General features: G+C 47.8%; 1 protein-coding gene across 1 annotated transcript in view; it reads right to left on the reverse strand.

Moving 5' to 3' along the window:
* Positions 1 to 2,288: 2,288 nt before the first annotated feature.
* Positions 2,289 to 21,150, reverse strand: part of ACBD6 (acyl-CoA binding domain containing 6) — an 89,681-nt gene continuing 70,819 nt past the window's right edge. The window contains exons 7-8 of the mRNA XM_069789730.1: positions 7,117 to 7,147; positions 2,289 to 2,911 (exon numbers count right to left, since the gene is read on the reverse strand). Coding sequence (XP_069645831.1) covers positions 2,757 to 2,911; positions 7,117 to 7,147 — 186 coding nt within the window. The 3' untranslated portion in view covers positions 2,289 to 2,756. The remainder of the gene's footprint in view (positions 2,912 to 7,116; positions 7,148 to 21,150) is intronic.

Here is a 21,150-nt window from a genome sequence, read left to right on the forward strand (position 1 = left end):
TGAGATGGAAAATCCATGCTGGGGGGGGGACCAAGCCCCTCCACAGACACCGGTGTGTTGGCTTTCTATATTTTAATCATTTTAACATTTAATGCTTCTCAATTAAAGTGATTTCCTGGAGTAGATGCCAAGCTTAGGACGAATGCACATTAACCACTTTCTGTATCGGTAGTTAAAGGCACCGAGGGATTTAAACAGCAATCCGCAAGGCTGCTGGGGAAAGGTTTGGCTGAATAAAGCAGATTATAAACAATAATATATGTCTTTCTCATTCCCCCCCCTTCCCCCCCCTTTTTTTTTTTGGAAAGGCTCCAACCTCACAAACAGACCTAAAGTGCTATAAACATCTCCAGGGCTGAGCACTCAGCCCCCAGATGTGCTCTCTGAAAGCACGGGCATCGTGGCTACTGCTTTTCATCCCTGCTTTAAGAGAGATTTTTTTTTTTTTTTTATTACCCAGCATGTCCATCAAGCCAGGCAGTGGCTGTCCATTATGGCACTGCACAAGGGTGGCCTTGCTTGTCCCTAACCTTGATGCCACCACGTCTCCATCCCAAAGCCAGCGCAGCAGCTCTGTGCAGAGCAACCCAGCAATGGGGACGGCATCTTTGCTTCATCCACATCTGGACGCAAAAGCGACTGGTGTTGCTGTCAGCACCCGTTGCATTTTTGACCGTGCACCGTGGCTGCGATGAGACCTGCCTGCGGGTCTTCTTGGCAGGGAGAGGGAGAGCAGAAGCCACTCTGGGCCCTTGCTCAAGGGTCAGGGGGCTGTCGCATTGCTTCCATTGAATAAGCATCAGTCCCCAGGGACTGGCAAGGACCCTAAGTGTTGAAACCTGGCATTTAGCATAGAGCATTAATGTTTTTATCAGCAGCAGCTTGCTTCATGCCACTGAGGAGAGACATGTCTGTACCCAAGCTCCCTGCCTGCCCGCTGCTGGCTCGTTTCACCACTCCTTGTCACAACTGGGCAGCAAAAGCGTCCCCCAACACAGAGGGGCTGGTGCGTGTGCGGTGGTTGCGACAGATGCACAAGATGTATTTTATTTTTGCCATCCACACTCCAGCAGGAAGGCAGTTTCTTTGGGACACTCATAGGGAGGAGGCTTAGAGCTCAAGTTTCCTCCTAACTTCAGAAAAAGCCCTGAAGGTTTTTTTCTTTTTTCCCCAAAAGCACAGAGACCACTGCAGCTCCCTGGCCCATCAGACCCCTCCAATATTAAGTTACTGGAAAATAAGTTGATGTGGTCAATATAAGGGCCCATACAGCCCGTTAACTTGCCCAAGCCATTTCACCCCCACCACTGAGCCTGCCCTGTGCCTTGCGGTGGTGCTTCGGCTGCTGGCGGCGTTTAAGGCAGTGCGGCAAACTTCGTCAGCGTTAGCAAAAGCTGGCAGGAGCCGGCAGCTGCTGTGAGGGGCCAAAACCCACACATGCCTCCTGCCCAGCCATTACTTACCGGAGGGAACATTCCCACTTAATTTTCCTGAGGCTGGATGCGCTGCAGAAAGGACTCGATGGCAAGGAGCTTCCCGTCATTGCGATGATTTCCTACACTCCCCCCAGGCTGTAAATCTCCTTGTCCGGGAAAAAGCAAGCAGCATGGCAACGCCCTGCAGGGAAGCCATGGCCTCCTCTTGCCGTGTACACCCACCCGACGCAGCGGACTCCCTCCCAGCCCGAAGCAGAAACCCATCCCCGGCAGCTCCCCTGGACCACGGCCGACCCACCGGCACAGCCCAGTGGGGATTCCAGTGAGGATGCACAAAGCCCTGCACCCATCCCACCTCACTCCTGAGGTATTGCCACAAAATCCTCATTGTTCTGGGTAGTTGGCCAGCTGAGAGGACCATGAAGTATCCAAGACAGGCCTGCAGGGGTGACAGGGCAAGCGCATGTTTATGTCCATGCCTGGCTCTTACAAAATCCCGGCCCTGAAAGAGCCACCCTGGGGACTGGCACACGACAGGAGGACCTGGAGCTGCTGATGGAGGTGGGGTTTTAATACCATTTAATTCAGCAAAGTGGTTGTGTGATGGGGTAAAAGTCCTGTCAGCTTGGAGAGGTTGGTTAGCCATAAAACACTTGTCTTACAGGTGTTAGGTGAGCACTAGAGGGACAGACAGACAGCTGTTCTACCCCGCTGCCTTTTGTAGCCCTCCTTCCCCAGGACAAGAGCTCAAGCAGAGCTTTCCAAGGGCTATGACAGTGCTGAGCTGCCTCCCACCCTTATTGCTTCCAAGGAATCAAGTCACTCCTGCAAGAAAAACACACGGAGGCTCCGTCCCAACACTGTGCTTTGCTTTTATTTATAATATTTTGTTTGGACCCAGGGGAAAAAAAAATAAACCAAACCTCAACCCGAATGGGAGCATCTCACCTGGCCCAGCAGCCCTCCCCTCCCCACGGAGGAGCCGACCAGTCAGCACAGACTGCTCTGGTGAGACATCCGATGAAGTACTTGTGTTTAATACATTAAAACAATACTTGGGGCCTTCTCCAGGCCCTCTCTCCCTTCCCTTGCTCCCTCCCCCCTAAATACTGATAAATGTCAGAGCATGCAAAACCCTGATCCCAACCCTGCCCAGGATATGCGCTCGGCCAGCCAGCCCTTGTGCTGGAGAGCCCACCCAGACCCTGTGCTCTAAAAGCTCCCCTTTGAACCTCCAAGGCGTTTCGGAGGGCAGCAGGGGAAGAGAAGGGGTGTTATTGCGGAGTGTCTCTGTCCTCCCCGCCATGCGTTGCTGCAGGGTTAGGTCTTGCCAGCGGTGTGCTGCTGTAGAGCCGAAGTGATGGCTTTACAGTCTGTCACCTCCTCCGGCAAGCAACCCTCCTGGTCCCGGAGCGTGGGGTCGGCTCCCGACTTCAGCAGCAGCTCCACAATGTCCAAAAACTCGCAGGCAGCAGCTGGAGGGAGAAAGGGAAGGGTTAGTCTAGGGATCCTGACCCGAGGCGGCGGTGATGGACATTTCTGGAGCGATGCTGTAGCTGGCGACTTCCCACGCCTGTGCCAGAGGTAGGAAGTGCCGTCTCAGCACCTGGCCAGGCGGAGCAGATAATTTTTCGGGGCAGTGTTCAGTACTCAATGTCTTACTTGCCTTTGGATTTAATAGTGCAAAGGAAAGAGGAAAGACAGAGTGAAAGCAATGAAAAGCCAAAAGTCCTGAGAGAGAGGGTGTTACTGGTGCAACCATCACCCCCGAGCCCGCAGCCCAGCCGTGGAGCCACTGGGAGCTGGGTGGTTTGGTGAACATCACCTGGGACGATGCACAGGGTGCCTGGGTGCAGTTTGGCTAACGCTCCTTCATGTCCAGGACTGGAGACAGGCCCACAGATGGGCCCCAGAGTGCTACTGCAGCACCACAGAGAGGCCCCAAGTGCCACCTGGGAAAGCATTCCCTGCCTGCTTTTGCACCCAGAATTTATAACGCATTTATCATTTATAACATATTGTAAGCCCCTGCCCCTCACCTGCCTCCTGAACCTCGCAGGGCTCCACTGGCAGCACGTCCCAGGCAGGACATTGTCAGTACTGCCTCGCTCCCAGCTTTCATCCATCATTGCTCCTTGTGGAAAATTCGGACGGTTTTTAGCTGCCAGCCGGACCTTCCCTGAGCACCAGCTGACACGGACAGCCAGTAACAGCACACCACTGTTACTTCTAACTCATGCCTCTGCTAGCAACTATTTTTTCAGCCCCAATTTACTCTGCCAAGATAGAATCAAGTTTGACCTGAACTCTTCTCTGTCCTGAGGATGTCACAGCCTGGCAGCTTTCAGCTTCCCCTCTAACCTTGCCTAAGGGTGTTAAAAAAACCCCAAAGAACCACGAAAAACAGAGAAACTCTTAACACAGAAGAGCTGGGCTTCGCTGATACCAGCAGAAGTCCCAGTCCCTCGATTTTCCCTTAAGCCCGTGCAATGCAGATCCTAGTGAAGCCAAAAACTGCCTCAGCCCCCATCTGCCTTATGAGGCCGCGAAGCCAGCAGCTTCCTCTCACATTGGTAGTGACTGGTTGCAATTTTATTTCAGGTGCTTTTACAACGTAATCAACCAACTCTTTTTTGCCGTTCAATGTAGTAATTAGAGTGTCTTTTGCATTACTCTGCAGTTTTCTACTGACCCAAAGGGACAAGCAGCAATGTTTAATTAAAATAAATTTGACGTACGATTGGAGCTTATACTGAAAAAGATAAAAAAAGGGGAAGAAAAGGGGGAAGGGGTTGGTGAGGAAGCAGATAGGGGTGTGAGTAAGGCTGAGCTGAAGGGCTGCGGGGGGCACAGCCCCTTGCAGAAAGCAGACTTCAAGGGGTGCCAAGGAAGCTGCGGTGACAGCTTCTGGGGATAGAGAGCTGGTGCCTGCACGGGGAAAGGTGGCTTCCTTGTCCGCTGCTGCCAGCGGGCACAGCCCGTGTCCTCGAGTGGGTCGGGGACGTCCCCGGGGACGAGCACAGCTGCTGGATTTATCGCACCCTGGGACCCTCGATTTGTCAAGGGCTGGAGCGGCAGCCCTGACACTGGCACGGGTGAAGATGAATTTCCATTCAGCGCAGTTCGCCTTCCGACTCCATTAATCCTCAGGGTTCAGATGATGAATTTTTTTTTTTTTTTTTTATTATTTATTTTCCCTCCAGCGTCCCCTCCCACTGCCCTGCCACAGCACAGAAAGAGCCGAACAGATGGTGCTTTGCAGGGAAGCCAGAGCGCCCATGAGGATACAGAGCCTGCCCACTCTGCGGCCACGTGGCCACCAGTGCTCGGAGAAGCCTTGATTTCCTCTGGGAGAGGCAGCAGCAATGATTTTAGTATTCACAGTGGGTGGGTGGATGGATGGATGGATGGATGGAGAGGAGCCGAAGACTAACGGGCCGTTTAGAGGGGAGACTTGTGCTCAGACCGATCAACACGGCACCGACGGCTGCCTCCAGCCTGGAGGACAGCAGGTCCGGTGGTGGGTCCCACCTGTGAGCCGGTGCCTTCGGACCGCGCTGCCGGCTGGCCTCCACTTAACCTCCGATTAAACCCGGGGTCGGCGCCAATCGGAAGGAGGCAGGATTTATAACCCACAGCAGGATGCAGTTTGACACCGGCTGTAATCAGGAGAGCTGTCACCACAAGGACAGCTGTCAGGCCACGCTGGCTCATAAAAAGGGATGGAGACACCCTAAAAGCAGTGGCCGCCTTGCTGGCCTTGCTCATGGGATTTAACCCTTCCCTGAACAGCCTCTAACAAAAGGGATGGCCTTGTAAAGGCACTGCTCCGCTCAGCACTGCCAGAGACAGTTTTCATACAAGCTCTCATGTCTCTCTGCTGCAATTAACGGCTTGGTTAGGGAGCGCTTACCGAGATGATATCACGAGAGTTTCAGTGAGTTCTAGTTTTAGGCCAATAGCCACTTGAATCAAACCCATTCACTCATTTAACAAACTATTTTCAAGATCGGGGTGATTTATGACCAGATCAGCCAGGTAAGGGAATGAGGACAGCCTGGGTGCAGCGATGGTCAGCCAGGGACAGCAGGGCACCCACGGGCATGCCAGACCTGCGTGCCAGTGACCCAGAGAGGCTTTCCCAAAGATGACATATAGGGAGGGGAGGTTGGATAATACTCAAGGGGAATAAAAAATTTTAACACTTAAAACATTCAGGAAAAAAAACCTGGTAAACTGTCATTATTGAAACAACTGAGCTGGCAGGGTGGATCAGAAAAAACATTTCTGAAATAATGTTAATTAAATCAGTTATGTTTGTTTGCTTGTGTTAAACAACCTGCTTCAACCACCAGCCAGAGGGATCCACCTGCACATAATTTACATTGAGGTGATGCATCCATCCTCTACTTTCACGTATTGAACTTGCTTGAAGCAGGTGCTCTTGGATAACTTACACACACACTATGCTTTTGGACAACCTACTCTAATCCACTGCGCACCCCTCGGTAGGCAGATGTCAGTGCCAGAGTGGGGAACAGGGGAGAGCATCTCCCCAGGAGAGAGAAAGCCCAAAATGTGGAAAGAGCTGGGCAGAGGAAGAGGCAACGTGGCATTAAGTGCTGTCATTCTGTGGACACTGCTGCACTAAGCAACACATTTGCTACTTCAGTCAGAATGGTAAGAATTTGAAAAATAAAGTATCCTACAGGAAAGATCACACGGGGAGAAATCATACATTATTGTAATTACAGTCTCGGTTCAGGGGCCGTGGAATCTGGTAGTTTAGATCCAGATCCAAATGCTGTGCTTTGGACTGATGGTCTGCAAAGCAATTTTGCCATCCTGCTAATGTCCTTGTGGAAAGATCATAAGAGAGGAAAAGACACAAACACTTCAGAATGACAAGTATGCTCTTAATTACATAGTGACAGGCATCGAGAGAGAGTACAAAATAAGAACTGGTATGTCTTAATTTTGGAAAAAATTATGATACAGATTAAATCGATACTTTCTTCCTATTCCCTGCACATCGGCACTGCGTGTGTCACTTTAGTCTCTACTTCTCTCATTTGGAGATAGAGCAATCTTTCAATTAAAAGGATTGCTACAAAATCTCATATCTAATTAGCATGTAATTGTAGGAGGGACACAATCTGTAACTTTGCTCTTCTGGTTTTGGTAGTAGAGAAGCTGCTGCTCTCTCAGCTGTGATCACACAGGTTTGTCACCAGGACGTGTGGAGGTGAAGGCCACCTTGCTCCTTCCCTTCCCCTTACCTGCATAACCTGGTTAAAGCCAGTACAGACTCTCCTCTCAACCTTAGCATCCCCTAACCAGAGCCACTCCTGGGCCTGGAGGTAGTACAACTGCATCCTGGAGACACATAGGCGCACAGGAAAAACTGCAGAAAGTGCATCATTAATTGGGGGAAAAGGAAGGCTTTAAGGTGACATTTGCAGAGGAGAACAAAGGGAGGACAGCAGTCTTCCTTGCTGTTTCTCCCAGGGCTCCTATTCATACCATGCTGGGATTTGCCAGTGGGGGTAGCCGCTGGTTAATCAAATCCAGCTTCCCTCCTCATATTTCTGCTGAAATTTGCTTTCTGCACGTAGACCATTTACTTCAGCTGCAAATCCATCCTATTATGAGGAAACAACCAAGCTGAAAGGCAGCTTACCGTAATGGAGTGCAGTCTGGCCTTCCCCATCCTGAAAAAGAGAGAGAGACTTGCTTTTAGAGGTATAGGTAACGTCGTGGGGATACAAGTAAATCCCAGTTTTAAATAAACAAACTGAATCACAGCAATATTTTAACTGACTAGATAAACAGCCCGGGACACCCAGCTACCTGGCAGTCAGGTTTTGAATCATCATCCACCATCAATCCATATTGATGGATAATCAATATCTATCCACCCATAAGAGTGCGTGGATCACGTCATGACATGAGTATAATTCAGTTCACGGCGTTATCACTTCAGCCCATAAAAATGAAGGATTTCAGTCCTATGGCCTTACTTTGGGACCCTCACTAATCCTGATGCTTTAGTGCAAGATGCTTCTGTGCAAGCCCAGCCTTGGCCAACTACTCAAGAGAAGGGTAAAGCACCGCGATGCCGGCACAGCTCAGCGCGCCACACTCTTCAGCACAAGGGAGCACACAGGGGAAAAAAACCCCCACTTTTCTTCCACCTGAATAAATCTTAGGTCCCTGCTCTTCAGAATTCAGGTCTGGCCAAAGGTGGACCCAAAGCCCAAGTAAGTTCTGTTGGGCTGCTGGCATCCCTGCAGGATGAGGGTGAGGAAAGGGCGAGGCACAGTGCTTGGGAATGCGAGCTGGTTGCTGAACTCATCTTTGTGAAACACCTGCAGCGCAAGGGCAAAGCAAACCGCATGATTTGAAGACATTGGCACACAGCTCCCTCTTCAAGCTAACACGTACGCACTGCATCAGCTGCAAGTGTGTCCCCTTCCCAGAATTGGCAAGCACAGGCAGAGCTTTGCTGGTGAGCGGTTGGTGCTCACGTGGCACGTCCAGCAGTGCAAACCCAGGCACCTCACCATGCCGCAGCCTTGCCCTGCCACAAGAACAGGTGAAATAACAGAAGGAAAGAATTACTGGCCCCTTTGCTTTCACTACCGCACCAGGATTAGCCTCTAATTCAGTTCTTTGCCTCCTTAATTTATTTGCATCTGTTTATGGAGACTTAAGTTTTTAATTACCATCATCTTTGGGATTAAGGTGCAAATTCTACAGCCTGCTGTGGATTCTGGAGCAGCCAAAAGGGAAAAGAACAGGAAAACAGGTAGAAATCCCACTCATAGCTGTTTGGAGACTACTGGTTTTCTAGCCTGTTATTCTGTTTGGTATTAACCCTGTTCAGGTGAGGAACTAGGAATGACTTGTGTTTCAGGGTGGGAGGTGCCACACTTTGCTCTGGGACACCACACCAACACAACAACCACAGGAGCAACAGGGACAGAAGAGAAAAGCCAGATGTAACAGGCATTTGCTGCCTAAACATCCATTTCACGTCTTTTCCAACCAAAAGGTGGGGGGTCAGATTTTTCCTTCCACATGCTGCTATGCCCCCCATTCGTGGCACTCATGCCAACATTTGGAGGCACCTCATTTTGGGAGCCTATTTCTGCCCAAATTGTGGGGAGCATAATCCAAGTGGGTGTCATTAGAAGATATCGCAAACCAAACAACTAAAGGAATCAAGGACGGCATCCATTGATTATTCCACACTAATAAGGTAACTGATCTGAGCCAGAGCCCCTGAGCGGTCCTTAAGCACGTGCCTGCTTGGAGGAGTGACAGGGCCGGCACTGACTTCAGCAAAATATGGAGCAGGGCTGGGGAAGAAGAGGCGTGAGTGCTACGAATGAGTTATTAGAAAGGCAGGCTTTCAAATATGCAGGTTGTGTGTGTGCTGGGGGATGGGAAACCAGCCCCCCTCCATATTGCCGCTTTCAAAACTGTAGCCGACAAAACCCCCAGGTGAATGGGATTGGAGACATGCAGCAGAAATCGCTTTCCATGGGAATGCTTTGCTGCAAAACTCCTTATAAAATACCTAGGACTGCTCCAGGAATACTACAGTCACTTGTTCCTCTTCCAAAAGCCTGTGTAAAGCACTGCTGCTTCAGCAGCAGGCTTTGGGCTAACAAGGCTTTTTATTTCTCTTAGATGTACTTTCTGGCATTTACTGGGCTAAGAAGGGAGCGCAAGTCCCAGCATACGAAATGCGTCTGTTTAATCCCAGTGCAGTTTTTAAAGAGAACTATTAATCCAACGTTATGCAAACATTGTTTACACTTTATTTATGCTGTGGATTTTTTTTCCCCCTTTGAAATGGCTGGCCAAATGCTATTCGTTATACCTCTCAGATGCTATGCTATTTGCTTGTATTTTCTCTGTGACAAATTTTAATCCAGGTAAATGGAAAAAGCTCTAGTGTGGTCACTCACTAAAGGCCTTGATATGCCCTCAGGAGGCTGCTGATCTCAATCCCTCTTTGATTTGGCTTTTTGGAGCACTGTGGCTAATTGGAGCCTGACACGCTCAGCTTCTCTGTGCACAGCGCTTGGCTCCAGGTATGGCAACACTGAGCCTTCAGCGCAAAATGGTCACACCTGGAAACTAATGAAAGATGGGCTGTGAAAGTGAGGATTACAGCTCCCATTGTGGAAATTACGTGAGACGAATATTGCCTACCAGGCGCTGGAAATGTTCGTTTTACAACAAAACAAGACACGCATAAGCGGTCTTAAGATGAATTGTAGCTGGCCTTGATGCAAGGGATATTTCCCAATGTGCAACAGAAAGCAGCGGTTTCTGGAGCATCCTAGGCAAGGTGCGGTGTGCCTTTCTCCCAGGACATGCCTCTGTTGGGACAAATGACCCCAAACAGCGAGCGGACAGGGGCAGCCTGCCACAGCCTCTGTCCTTACCCGGCTGCACCCTGCCCAGGGCACTAGCAAATGTCACCAGCCAGCCCGGGATCGCTGGCACCAGATTGCCACGTTGCAGCCAGGAGTGCATCCTCTGCAGCCAGAAGGAACGCAAAGATGCCGGCAGTGATCAGATGCACCGTTTGCTCATCTGGTTTGCAAGCAGGGGCAGCTAATTTTCTCCACTGAAACGCATCAGGATTTTTGTTGGTTTATTTTATACAAAGCACCGAGTTGGAGGGGGATGTTTATCATATTTGTTTACTTCTTCTCTCTCCAATTTAGCTTTCAGATTACAGAAATGTAAATCATACAGAGCTGCAAGTACAACAAGACCCAGAGTCTACCGATACACACTGAAACCAATCATCTGATATATCTGTAACATAAAAACCTGAATACTGTAACCAGTTATTTCCAAACTGTGCCTATGGAAAGTTAGGTAATCACGGTGCATTATCATTTCTGTGCTATGGCATGTTAAAAGAAATTAGAGACTTTTTTTTCCCCAATATGAGCTTCTGTAGCATGACAGGAGCACAAAGAGACAGTGTTAAGTAGGGGAGCTGATGCCAGGGAGTGCAGAAGAAGAGGTGGGCAGCTCCGGGGCCAATGCTGGGCTCTGCTCTATGCCGGGTTGCCTCCGAGAAATGTCTTTTTAACATCACACATCAGCTGGAATAATGTCAATGTGACAGGTTAAAAAGGAGGAAATCAGAGCTCTGATTCAGTGAACTTCAACACAAAAGGGGAAAAAGGCCAGGCTCAAAGCAGTAATATGTGTTTCTGGAAAGCTTTGCTTTCAGCTTGTAAGGCACTGGCAGGTACCTGTTCCAGAGACCTTTTAGCAATACCCTCTCTATAAAAAGGAGCTCATGATCTTATGGAAATGGCAGAATCCATATCGGCAGACAGAAGATGACCAGAAAGGAAGGGAAGACCATTACACACTCAAATATAGGATTGCTTAGTCCCACACATGCAAGTTACCGACCAACAACAGATTGATTCCAAGCTTTCTTCTTGCTTCCTAATGCTGCGTGCCATCCCTGGTGCCTTCTACAGCCTCCTGGCACATCTGGCCACAGCAGGATGACAGCCAAGCTGTACAGCCTTCAATGGAGATGAGAGCATTTCCAAAGACTTCAAAAATAAAACCAAACATCCACATCTACCAGAACCATCAGAACAAAGACGCTACAAAATCACCAGTACCTCCTACGTCCACGGTTTGCGACAGATGTCACTCAATGAAAATCCAGCTACCAGTGGGTAACTTATTGGATAACAGGATTGTGTCCTGCTCCTGAGAAATTTAAGCAAGAGAAATGAGAGAAGATGGACCGAGCGCAGATGGACCAACTGTCTTATCCGTTAAGTGGTACTATGGCTACTGCATGTCAATTTTGTCTTATAAGTGATAGGATTATATTGGTGTTGCCATCCCATGTTCATTCTTTGCGAATTTCTGTACCCTGCTTAACCTAACACAAGGTTTTTGGACTGAGGGGCAGAGACACGGAAATGGCTCGGCTCAGCCCTGCTGAGATGCTGCATATGCTATAAAACACGATTCTCACTGCCCTGCCATGGCAAGCAGATCTTACATGTGTTGACGTGCCAGTGTTTGACTGCTGGTTTCACAGGACAGTTTTTAAAACAGTGTTATATAAACATCGATCTTCCAGACGTGCCTCACTTGCTCTCCAAGCTGCGTGCAGAAACTTCTGCGATCAGGAGGGTGGCCCTAAGGGAGACACTGTCTCTTCCTCCATCTCACGTGTTTTATGCAGCAGAAGTACAGAAAGAGGAAAAACAAAACCGTGCTGGTTACCTGGGTGAACTTTGGTCCAGCTAGACCCCTTATGGGTGATGAAGCTGGGGCTGGACAGCCCCCCACACCAGCTGTGAGGGTCTGCACAGGACCCCCACACCTCCTCGAGTGCTGGTCCGCACCAAGACCTCATCTCTGTGCCTTCAATCACAACTCCAAGCGCAGGCACCGTGAGCGTGAAAAGCAGAAAAAGATACACACCAAGCTCTCCCTTTTGAGGGATAGCACATGCACTCTTTATTTCAAGGTATTCTTTGCCCCGCATCACCTCTTCTTTCTGTTCATTTGTGGCACCTTTTAAGGTGTATTCTTGTTCCCATTGACAGACTCCAAATGTTGGCAGGGATCGCAGGAGATAAGACCGATGAGGTGATAAGAGTGTTTAACAGCGCTGGGTCCTGGGCAGCATAGATGGGCCAGAGGGAAGATAAATATTTACACTACATCTTTAGAAGGTGAGTGAATAAAAAGGGCTAGAATAATGCAGCCTCTGAACAAGCACTGGTGCTTAGGAGCTGTGAATATAAATCTCTGCAGCCTCACGACACACACTCACTCAAGCTAGGGAGATGAAAAATAGCAAGAAAATACTTCCCTCCACTTTTAAAAAGGGTTTTATTTCTCATTTATTTCCACTTTAGACTTCAACTTCCCAACAATTTACTTTACCCTCATCATCTTCTTCTCTCTCTGAAATTTTATCCCCAAGATGGCTGAGGGTGAGACTACGGCTAAAAGCATACCAGAATTCACATGCTAATACCCACCAGGATGTAAAACCAGGCAATATGGGCTAATATAATCAGTCCGAACTCCACCAAACAATTCAGTAGATGGCCCCAACACACCCTTTATTTTCATTTACATGCTGCTTTTGCACACAGCAGCCTGGGTTTGGGCATGTACATTAATATATTGAAAATGAATGCTTGTCCAATCAAAGCAGATAGACTGTGTGTGCAAATGCTGGCATAGAAAAGCAATGGTTTAGTTTGAAATTTGATCCTGCTCTTTTAAAATCCCTACCTTAGACCAGTGTGCACCCACATGCAAATAGACTTTTGCTTTTAGGTACCTCCTCATCCTTAAAGCAATACCAGAGGCAGCGCAATTTGAGAAACAAGACCATCTAACAGCTTTGTGCCAGAACATCCAGAGTCCCCAATAGCTCTGACCCTAGAAAAATGAAGCAGACCTTTATGTTTTCTCCCCAGTTTTCAGCTTGTGATTTCACTAAAGCAAAGTATACTCAGGACAGGTCAGCTTCACCTGCTGTTTTAGAGCGGGTGGCCCATACGAGGATAATTGGTTAGCTGGTGTTTGTGAAGTGCTTGTACTTTTACAGTTGTTAATGTTAAGCTTAGGCTGACATCATGATGTGCATACTTGGCACTGGCTCGAAGGCAGCTCAGGCACTCCCGAAGGACCAGTGCCGTGGGACAAAGGATACAGAGCAACCTCCGGCAGAAGCAAAACCAAAATCCATGCGCTGGTCACGAACAGCTATTATTTGGGGATTGCAAATAGCCCAGGCTGAAAAGTGCAGGGCTTGGATATCCTGTCAGTTTGGTTCCTCAATTAACTCGTCCACTTCCCTTGCATGTGGGTAGGCTTGGCGGGGTCCGCTCTCTTACTGAGCTGACCCTCTCCAAGAGCTCTCTCCTCTGCCCCCTTCCTCCCATTCAGACTTTTTCCTGCACTGTGCCAGGCAGATTTCCTTAAGGATGGAAGGTGCTAGACAGATCTTTATCATCACCTCTTGGGCCCTTCTCCAGAGCCTACCACCAGGCTATCATTTGGCCTATCTTCTAAGTGCCTCACAGATAAATTAGATCTGCATAGAGAAGCAATTATTACATTTCTAATGGCATGGACCCTTACAGCACAATCTGCTACTGAAAGGCAAAGAAAATTGCATTAGCTTTTGTTTGATTCAAAATTATGATCAAGGGGAGAGGGATGTTGAAGCCCTTTAAATCCAAGCCTCCAAGCTGGGGATCTTTCTGTCTGGGGACCTCCCTATTCATATTCACTGCCTGAGCTCATACTTGTGGTTCATTTAGGTGCACTAATTTGGAGGAGCCCTCCACTTTCAAAGCTGCTGTTAAAACCAGTCTAAGAAGGCTCGGAGAGAATATGATGACTGTCACTCGTTCCCTCCTGAAGCCTGCATCTGCTAATGCACCCAAACGCCACCGGCCTGAGGAGTTCAGCGTGCCAGGGTTACGCTAATCCCTCATCGCCCTAGTTTCTAACTGGTGGTGTACCTAAATTTCCAAGTGCAATTTCAATGGGATTTATCACATCTACCATCATCAGCGTGTAGCGCTGCTGGCACAGATACAGACTCAATATCCCACCGCAGACATGGCTGTCTCTAATTGCAGAACAAACTGATTTCTGAATCTACACAGCGGCTCATGCAGCAACACCGAAACTCTCAGGGCTGTTTTCCTGTTGAGCATTTTCCCCCCAGTTTGCAGCCGGCACTCTGAGCACAGCTGTGTATTTGGACATACGTACTTATAGGTTACTCCAAAGAATATTTCCTACTGCCTGTTACTTCCAGCATCAGGCATCTTTCTGGTCATCAAACAAGTGTGTTGGTGCAATATAAAAGCTGCCGGGAAGCTCCAGGCTTCCTCAGCCCAGGGATTAAAAATGTGTTTGGGAAGAGCCAGTGCCTAGAGCTGTAACAAGTGTCACGGTGCTGCAGCTGAGCCAGCCTCCAGCAAAACTATGCAAATGCAATCCCAGGCTGCAAACAGGGCAATATTCCTAAGGGCAAGATGCTAAAATCTCTCTCTCAGGGTGCTTCCCTGCCCCCTCCCCGTGTAAAAGTTAGTAGCTCTTGTACTGCTTTATCACTTTAGCGTGGCTGAGGCAGATACCTGGTTATTTAAGGGGCAGGATAAATGGGCTGAGACAGCTTTCCCATCCCCAATTCACTAGGGAACGCTTGGAAATTCCACCTGACACCGGGACTGCACTGTGCTCTTAAACAATCTCCCGTCTGATCCGATTGTTCCCCAGTGGGGAGGCAGGCTGCAGCTCGCTCAAGAGTCATTGATTGGATTAACAGCCTAATTCCCAACAGATGAATAGAATACTGATGTCTTGTCAGCCCACATCATAGAAGGAAAACACAATCTGCTTCTACAGCCCCGAAATTTAACCCTTTGGTTCCTTGCTCCCCCTCCCTGGGGCACGGGGCTGAACACAGGGGTCCAGCACTTTCAGCCCGAGATCCTACCCATTTGAATGAGAAAAGATATATTAACCTTTGGGATGGTTTGCCTAATGATCTACATGCCAAGGGATCATATGTTATTCTCTGTAAGGTTGGTTTTGTAAGAAACCCTCTTTTCATCCTTTCTGGACAGAAGAGATTTATACCGGGGACCTTAATTTTTTTTTCTTCCCCATTTTACTACCTGCTGTTAAAGGAAATAATGTATGCTTCACAGTAAGTGGTTGAAAATTCATTAGCTTAACGATATTTATTCTGAAATATACAGATATTGAACGTTTTCCGAGTCTATCCTTTGCTTAGGAGGACAGATCTGTCTGGAGAGGAGCATCCAGCTGTGTTGTAAGAGAGGCATCGCTGCAATGCCCTCTCCCTCCAGCAGTTCTTGGCAAGCTGCGGGGCAGGGGAGAGAAGCTGGGCATATCATTTGCTCTCGGAGAGCTCCCATTCTCCACCTCCTAATGGAGACACTAATGTTGTCTTACCTCATAGAAAGACTGTGATAAGAAATTAATTGCTACTGGTCAAAAGTTCACTACTACAGAAGCAGGACTGTGTGCATATTAAAGAGATTCTCCAAGAACAAAATTTATTTATGGACTCCTTGGCACTGTCTGCATTTATTTCCTTCCTCAGGAGACGAGAATAAATAAAAATCATCTGATTTTAAGAAATGTATTCAAAATTACCTATTTTTTTCTCAGATCATTGGGGTCCATAATGCTGTGGGTTTTGTTTCCTTCTAACAGCCACCTTTTATGCTTGCATTTACAAAACAGACAGATATACATTTAAATATTGTCATTTTTTTCAGCAGCAATCCTAGAATATACAGAAATAGAGCTACAGCCCTCATGCCAGGACTGTAACCCATACTGAGACGTGGCCTCTGGAGTATCTCTGATCCAACAGTCTCAGCTGCAATCGCTTACCAACTCTTTAACTGTTTTTCCCACCTCTGCAAGGTGTGTATCACCTGAGATAAGCCAGGTTGCTCTGTGAAACAGAAATATTTTCAATTTCACTTGGATTTTACACCTCACATGCAGAGTGGAAACATTCCCTCCATCACTTCTTAACTCTAAAAAACTAATTAGCCCAGCACTAACCCACACGACAAATAGGAGAGAAAGCATGAAAGGATGGAGGTGCACACCCTTTTTTTCTTTTCCTTTTAACAGTACCTGTTAGTAATGACAGTTTTCCAGACTGTGTCATTTCACAGCATTAATATGCATATAAATATGCATCTCTTTGCTAAGAGACTGACTGAAAGAACAGGCCTGCCTTCTTCTGGCTGCCAATATATCCCTACAGAGCCCCGTCTTCAGACAGAAGCAGGGTGCTCCATGTTCACAACATGGGCAGTGGGGAGGCAACAGTATGCATTAATGACAGAGCTGCCTTAACCAAAACAATTAGCGAGAGATGCGGCATCGACTCAAACAATTCAATTAATGCAGTGTTAGTGCTAGTATTTTAAAGTAATTCGAATTATTAGCTCCTTTTACAGTTTGAAACCACAACGTTTAATTTTCATCCCAGATATGAATTGTTCCAGAACCGCAATAAATAAATAAGTCAAATAACCCCTGTCCAGTCCAGCCCCTGTCCTATAATATGGCTGCATTGTATATACACGAATCCAGGTTAAGGATGGGGACTGGGGCAGTTGTGCCCTGGAACTAGCAGACTGCAGGTTTTATAAATACATACAGAAATAATTAAAATCTAAGGGGTTTAGAAGGGTTAATCTCCTTTAAATAATCTCTGCCACAAAGCCTGTAAAGTCACTGCTGGCACCTTGCCCGCATGGGACCGGCTGTCGGATATCAGGACAGCACGTGTGGATGGGAGCAGAGAGATTAAGTGGAAGCGCTGCTGCGGTGGCCTATCAGACATGCTGCTCCCCCGCATATGGCTCCCTTGGTCACTACCGAGGGGCTGGAAATGCTGCGAGCAGGATCGGATCCAGTGCCAACCAGCAAGTCAACATGCCACTTGTTCCACCTGATTAAAGAGAGAGAAGGAAGCTTGATTAGGCTGCTAAATTTAGCAGGTTGGACGGGAGACAGTGGGAGCCGAGAGCATTGCTGCCACTGCTCAGTTCACTTGAGCCCTTTCTGACTTCAAGGCAAATGGTGGCTTATATTTATTTAAAGGGATTCAGGACTTTGCAAATAACCTCCCTTCCTACACAGACTTGAACCCCCAGCCCTGGGTGGCCAAGGAGATGCTGCACTTTTAATTGTCAGCTATAATGGACTCAGAGCTGCCTCTCTGCATTTCAGGACGTCCTCTTTTCTTTGTATAAAGTGTCCTTTTAAAGCCAACAACAGAGTGGCCATTAGAGATAAAGAAATCCAAAAGAAAGCAGAGAAACCAGCCCTGTGTAGGCTAAAGCAGTGCCCTGTCTGAACACACGGTTTGATTTCCGCTGGTTTGGGCAAAGGCACAGTCGGCTGAAAAGCCCAAGAACCCTGCAGCAGCGGCTGGAGCACTGGCAGGGAGGTTGCAGTATCGTGAGGACTGCAGGCACCATTGTAATAAAAGCACAGCCACGCTGCACATGGCAATGTGCTGCAGGAGGAGCAGAGGCACTGCTAACGGCCTAGGGATTTTTTCTCTTTTAAGTCAGTGAGGATAAAGACTCTGGAGACTCTGTTTTGGTCTCATAAACCTTCCTTGGTTTGGTGTGCAAAATCAAAACTTGCTATGTTGAGATGGTCTGAACCATCCTCTGAACTCATCTGGATTTTATTAAGCCAAGCTTGGGGAAGCCTGGGGTAGCAGGGGAGCTGAGTTACAGTGGCCCACAGCCCTCAGCTTGAAAGGCACTTTTTTTTTTTTCTGCTCCTTTAGAAAAACCCAGTACCAGGGACCTTGCTCAGACATCTCAAAGCATCTCAGGACAGTGCTGTGCCCTGCAGCCTCCAGACAGCCTTTCCTTCCCAAGCATGCCTGTTTCTTAAGGATGACGACTCCTCTTCGTGGCTAATCTGGAATTAGAGAGGACGTTTGCACACTCACAGCTGTCTGCCAGAGGGGGAAGGCATCAGAGCCTGGATCCTGCCCCAAAGTGGACCATTGCCAGGGAGAAGCTGACTGCACGTGTTGAGTTAAGAAGCTCCCGTCTCATCACCTCAGATGGTTGCTGTTTTTGTGACATCCAGCAGCCTTTTAGCAGCCTCTGTCAATTGTATTAGTAGCTGATTTACCATTTTTTATTTTATAAGGCATGAAGCTGCTCTTTCATTTGATCATCCACCACCAAGTACAACTACACGTTAGACTGAAAACTCCCCTCTCAGCCTATGATCGTTGGGACTGTTTCCTGATGGAAGAAAGGAGAAATAGATAGAGACGGAAAGGGTTTATTGGTACTGCTTATTCACAGACAGTCAGGTTTCCAAACAGCTATTAATAAAGTGCCAATACTAAAGAAAAAAAAGAAAAATGTCTGGAGAAAACTGCCTCAGGACATCAAACTATATCAGTAACTGGGATTTCTTGATGGAGCCACAGTGCTATTAAAATAAAGCTGAACTAAGTACTTGCAGTTTGGTCTGTCATTACTTATTTAGTGAGATGCAAAATTGATCTTCACTTTAAAGGGCTCTTTCAAAGTCTAGAGGCAGCACTTGCTCCCTCCTCGTGCTGTATAATAGAGGTGTTCCTAATGAAATTCAGCAGGAGCTGGAGGCAACCAGGGAAAACTGTGGCCAACTTTATAACAGACAGATTTATGTTCAGGGATGCCCTGCTTTTTGAATGAGCTATTCTGCACAGGGCAGGAATAACAGGTTTGCTATTCATGGGTCATACAAGCACGGCAGAAGGTCAAGTTCCCTGGTGGTGCTCAGTCCGAGCTGAAGGCTGGGGCTGCCATCACATCTGGGGCTGAGCTGAGCCAGGTCCGCCCCACTTCCTACTAAAGCAGCCGAGGGAGCCCGCTGGGACCCAGACATCTGTCCCCAGCGCCCAGAACTGGGACCAGCCCATTTCACACTGGGCGGATGGCTGAGGAGGAGCAGATGGCAGGTACTGGTGGTGGCGACCGACGTGGGGCAGAGCTGAACTAGTGACCTGGAGGTGAAAGGCTTCGTATCTCCCATTATCAATCCCCAGAGCCCCCTCCGAAGTAAGTGTTGATACATTAATCTTTCTGACTGATGGAAACAAACTGCAAATATAACATTCCATGGGGGGAATGTTTATTTATTTTGAGCTAAAACTATGCTTAAAAACATAAAGTTAAGGGCATGCATAGTCTTTCATCAGTCTTTCATCAGAAATGTTACTAGTTAATGCCATCCTTTTTCTCTTCCTAATACCAAATTTAAAGAGCACGTCATCATGCATTAGTCTCTGAGCACAGCCCCAGCGTGGATTGCTGCAGTAAATAATAAACTGGTGTTTGTGTTTCCTCCTGTGCATGCTGTCCTCCTAAATAGTTTAATAACAAAGAAGTATATTTAGGAGCACTGCTGGAGTGCCTCAATGAAGCATGTTGCGTAGGATAAATACTTCCACATCAGGACACTTTTCAAAGCCATCAGGCAGAGGGGTCAGTCTGTTGTGGGTTTTTTTAAAACTGCACAAGCTAATGCTTTAAGAGTGTCTTGATGGAATCAGGGAAATTGGATTGTCCCCCCATTTGCTGGCCTAAAACAAGCCTTTTTTTATTTATCCCATTAGAGGAACACAAGAGAAACCTTTTAAATGTCACTAAAATTTTCCCTGCATTGCAAAACGCAGTCAAAAGGGTTTTAATTTTCCCTGAGACCTCTTAAGTAATGCAGTATGTCAAGGTTTAATACATCGCGTGTAGGGGATTGTTTATATTCTGTGCTGTTTCACCAGGGTGACTCTGTAGGGTCGGTCCTGTTTGCTGGATTTGGTCCCTGCCAGCACTGAGCTGCTCAACTAGCCCACACCACTTTAGATCAATTCTGGTGAAACAAATAGGCAAGTGATAACAAGATGAGATGCATCTTCCCCTGGATCAGTCCAGGATTCCCAAAAATACAGCAGTGGTGGTCACTCTCCAGTAATTTTGTTCTGTGAGTTGAGGCTCACTGGTTTGGTAAGAGCCTGTAATTTATAGGCTTTATTTACTTATTTATAGGAGGACTAGAGAGACTTGGCAAGGGGCACTTATGTACACAAGGCTCCAAATTCCCCTGGAGTATTTAATATGACAAACATAAGCTGCATACCAGAGGCGAAGCCCAGGATTGAAAACTGAAAAGTGCTAAAGCATGCCGGCTAAAGACAGCAACAGGATCACATACCCTTTAAAGGCTGGGCTGGTGCCCACTCAACCCTTGCTGGCCCAATGGCTGTGGGCATTAATGCCAAAACAGCTTCTCCCAGCTCCTCCAAGCTCATCCCGCTTGTCAGCCAGCCTATAAACTGGAAGCTACGGGTCATCTGTTCTCCCAGAGTAGTCCCAACTAGTAATGTTTGCTACAAAAATGTACCATTATTTTGCTCCTGCAGGATAAGGGAGTTCTCTACCGATGCTGTCCCTGTTTCTTTTTGCAAACAGTGAACATGTTGTCACACCACAGCTGAAGATGACCTGGGGTGCTAAGTCATTTTGGGCCGAGAGTATAATTCTCCCCAGCCCTGGTTTTGCAGAGAGAGGAGGATACTGGAGGGCAATGAGAATCCAAGCTGGGATATTTGAGCCCTCAGCCTCTTGTCCCTGAACTCACACATTCACACCGAGAGCTGGCAAAGGAACAGAGCTGGGGAGAGCGCGGAAGAGGAGGCAAATCCCAGCCTCTCAGCTAGTCGCAATAAAACACATCCCGGAGACTAAGACACTGCCTCCTGATCTTCCCTGTAGGACTGCATAATCTATTTTACAAAATCTCAAAATTCAGCACGAAAATTGGAAAAAGGGAGGGGGGGGAAATCAGACTGGCTGGTTATTGGACCAAGGGCTGTGTTAAAAGGATCAGGAGGTGGTGGGCCGAGTGGTGGGGGATGGAATAGGATAAAGTAGTGGGTCTAATCAAATCAGTTTAAAAAGCTGCAGCCTCTCCGAGTTAACCTTGCCAATCAGAGAGCGAGCGGGAGCATGTCTGCGCACATTAAAGCGGGAGCGTGTCCTTGAACCCGCAGCGTACTCCATCCTCCCCCCGGCAGCCTACGCAGGCTGTG

The sequence above is a fragment of the Haliaeetus albicilla genome, chromosome 8, assembly GCF_947461875.1.
Source record: "Haliaeetus albicilla chromosome 8, bHalAlb1.1, whole genome shotgun sequence".
Taxonomy (NCBI): domain Eukaryota; kingdom Metazoa; phylum Chordata; class Aves; order Accipitriformes; family Accipitridae; genus Haliaeetus; species Haliaeetus albicilla.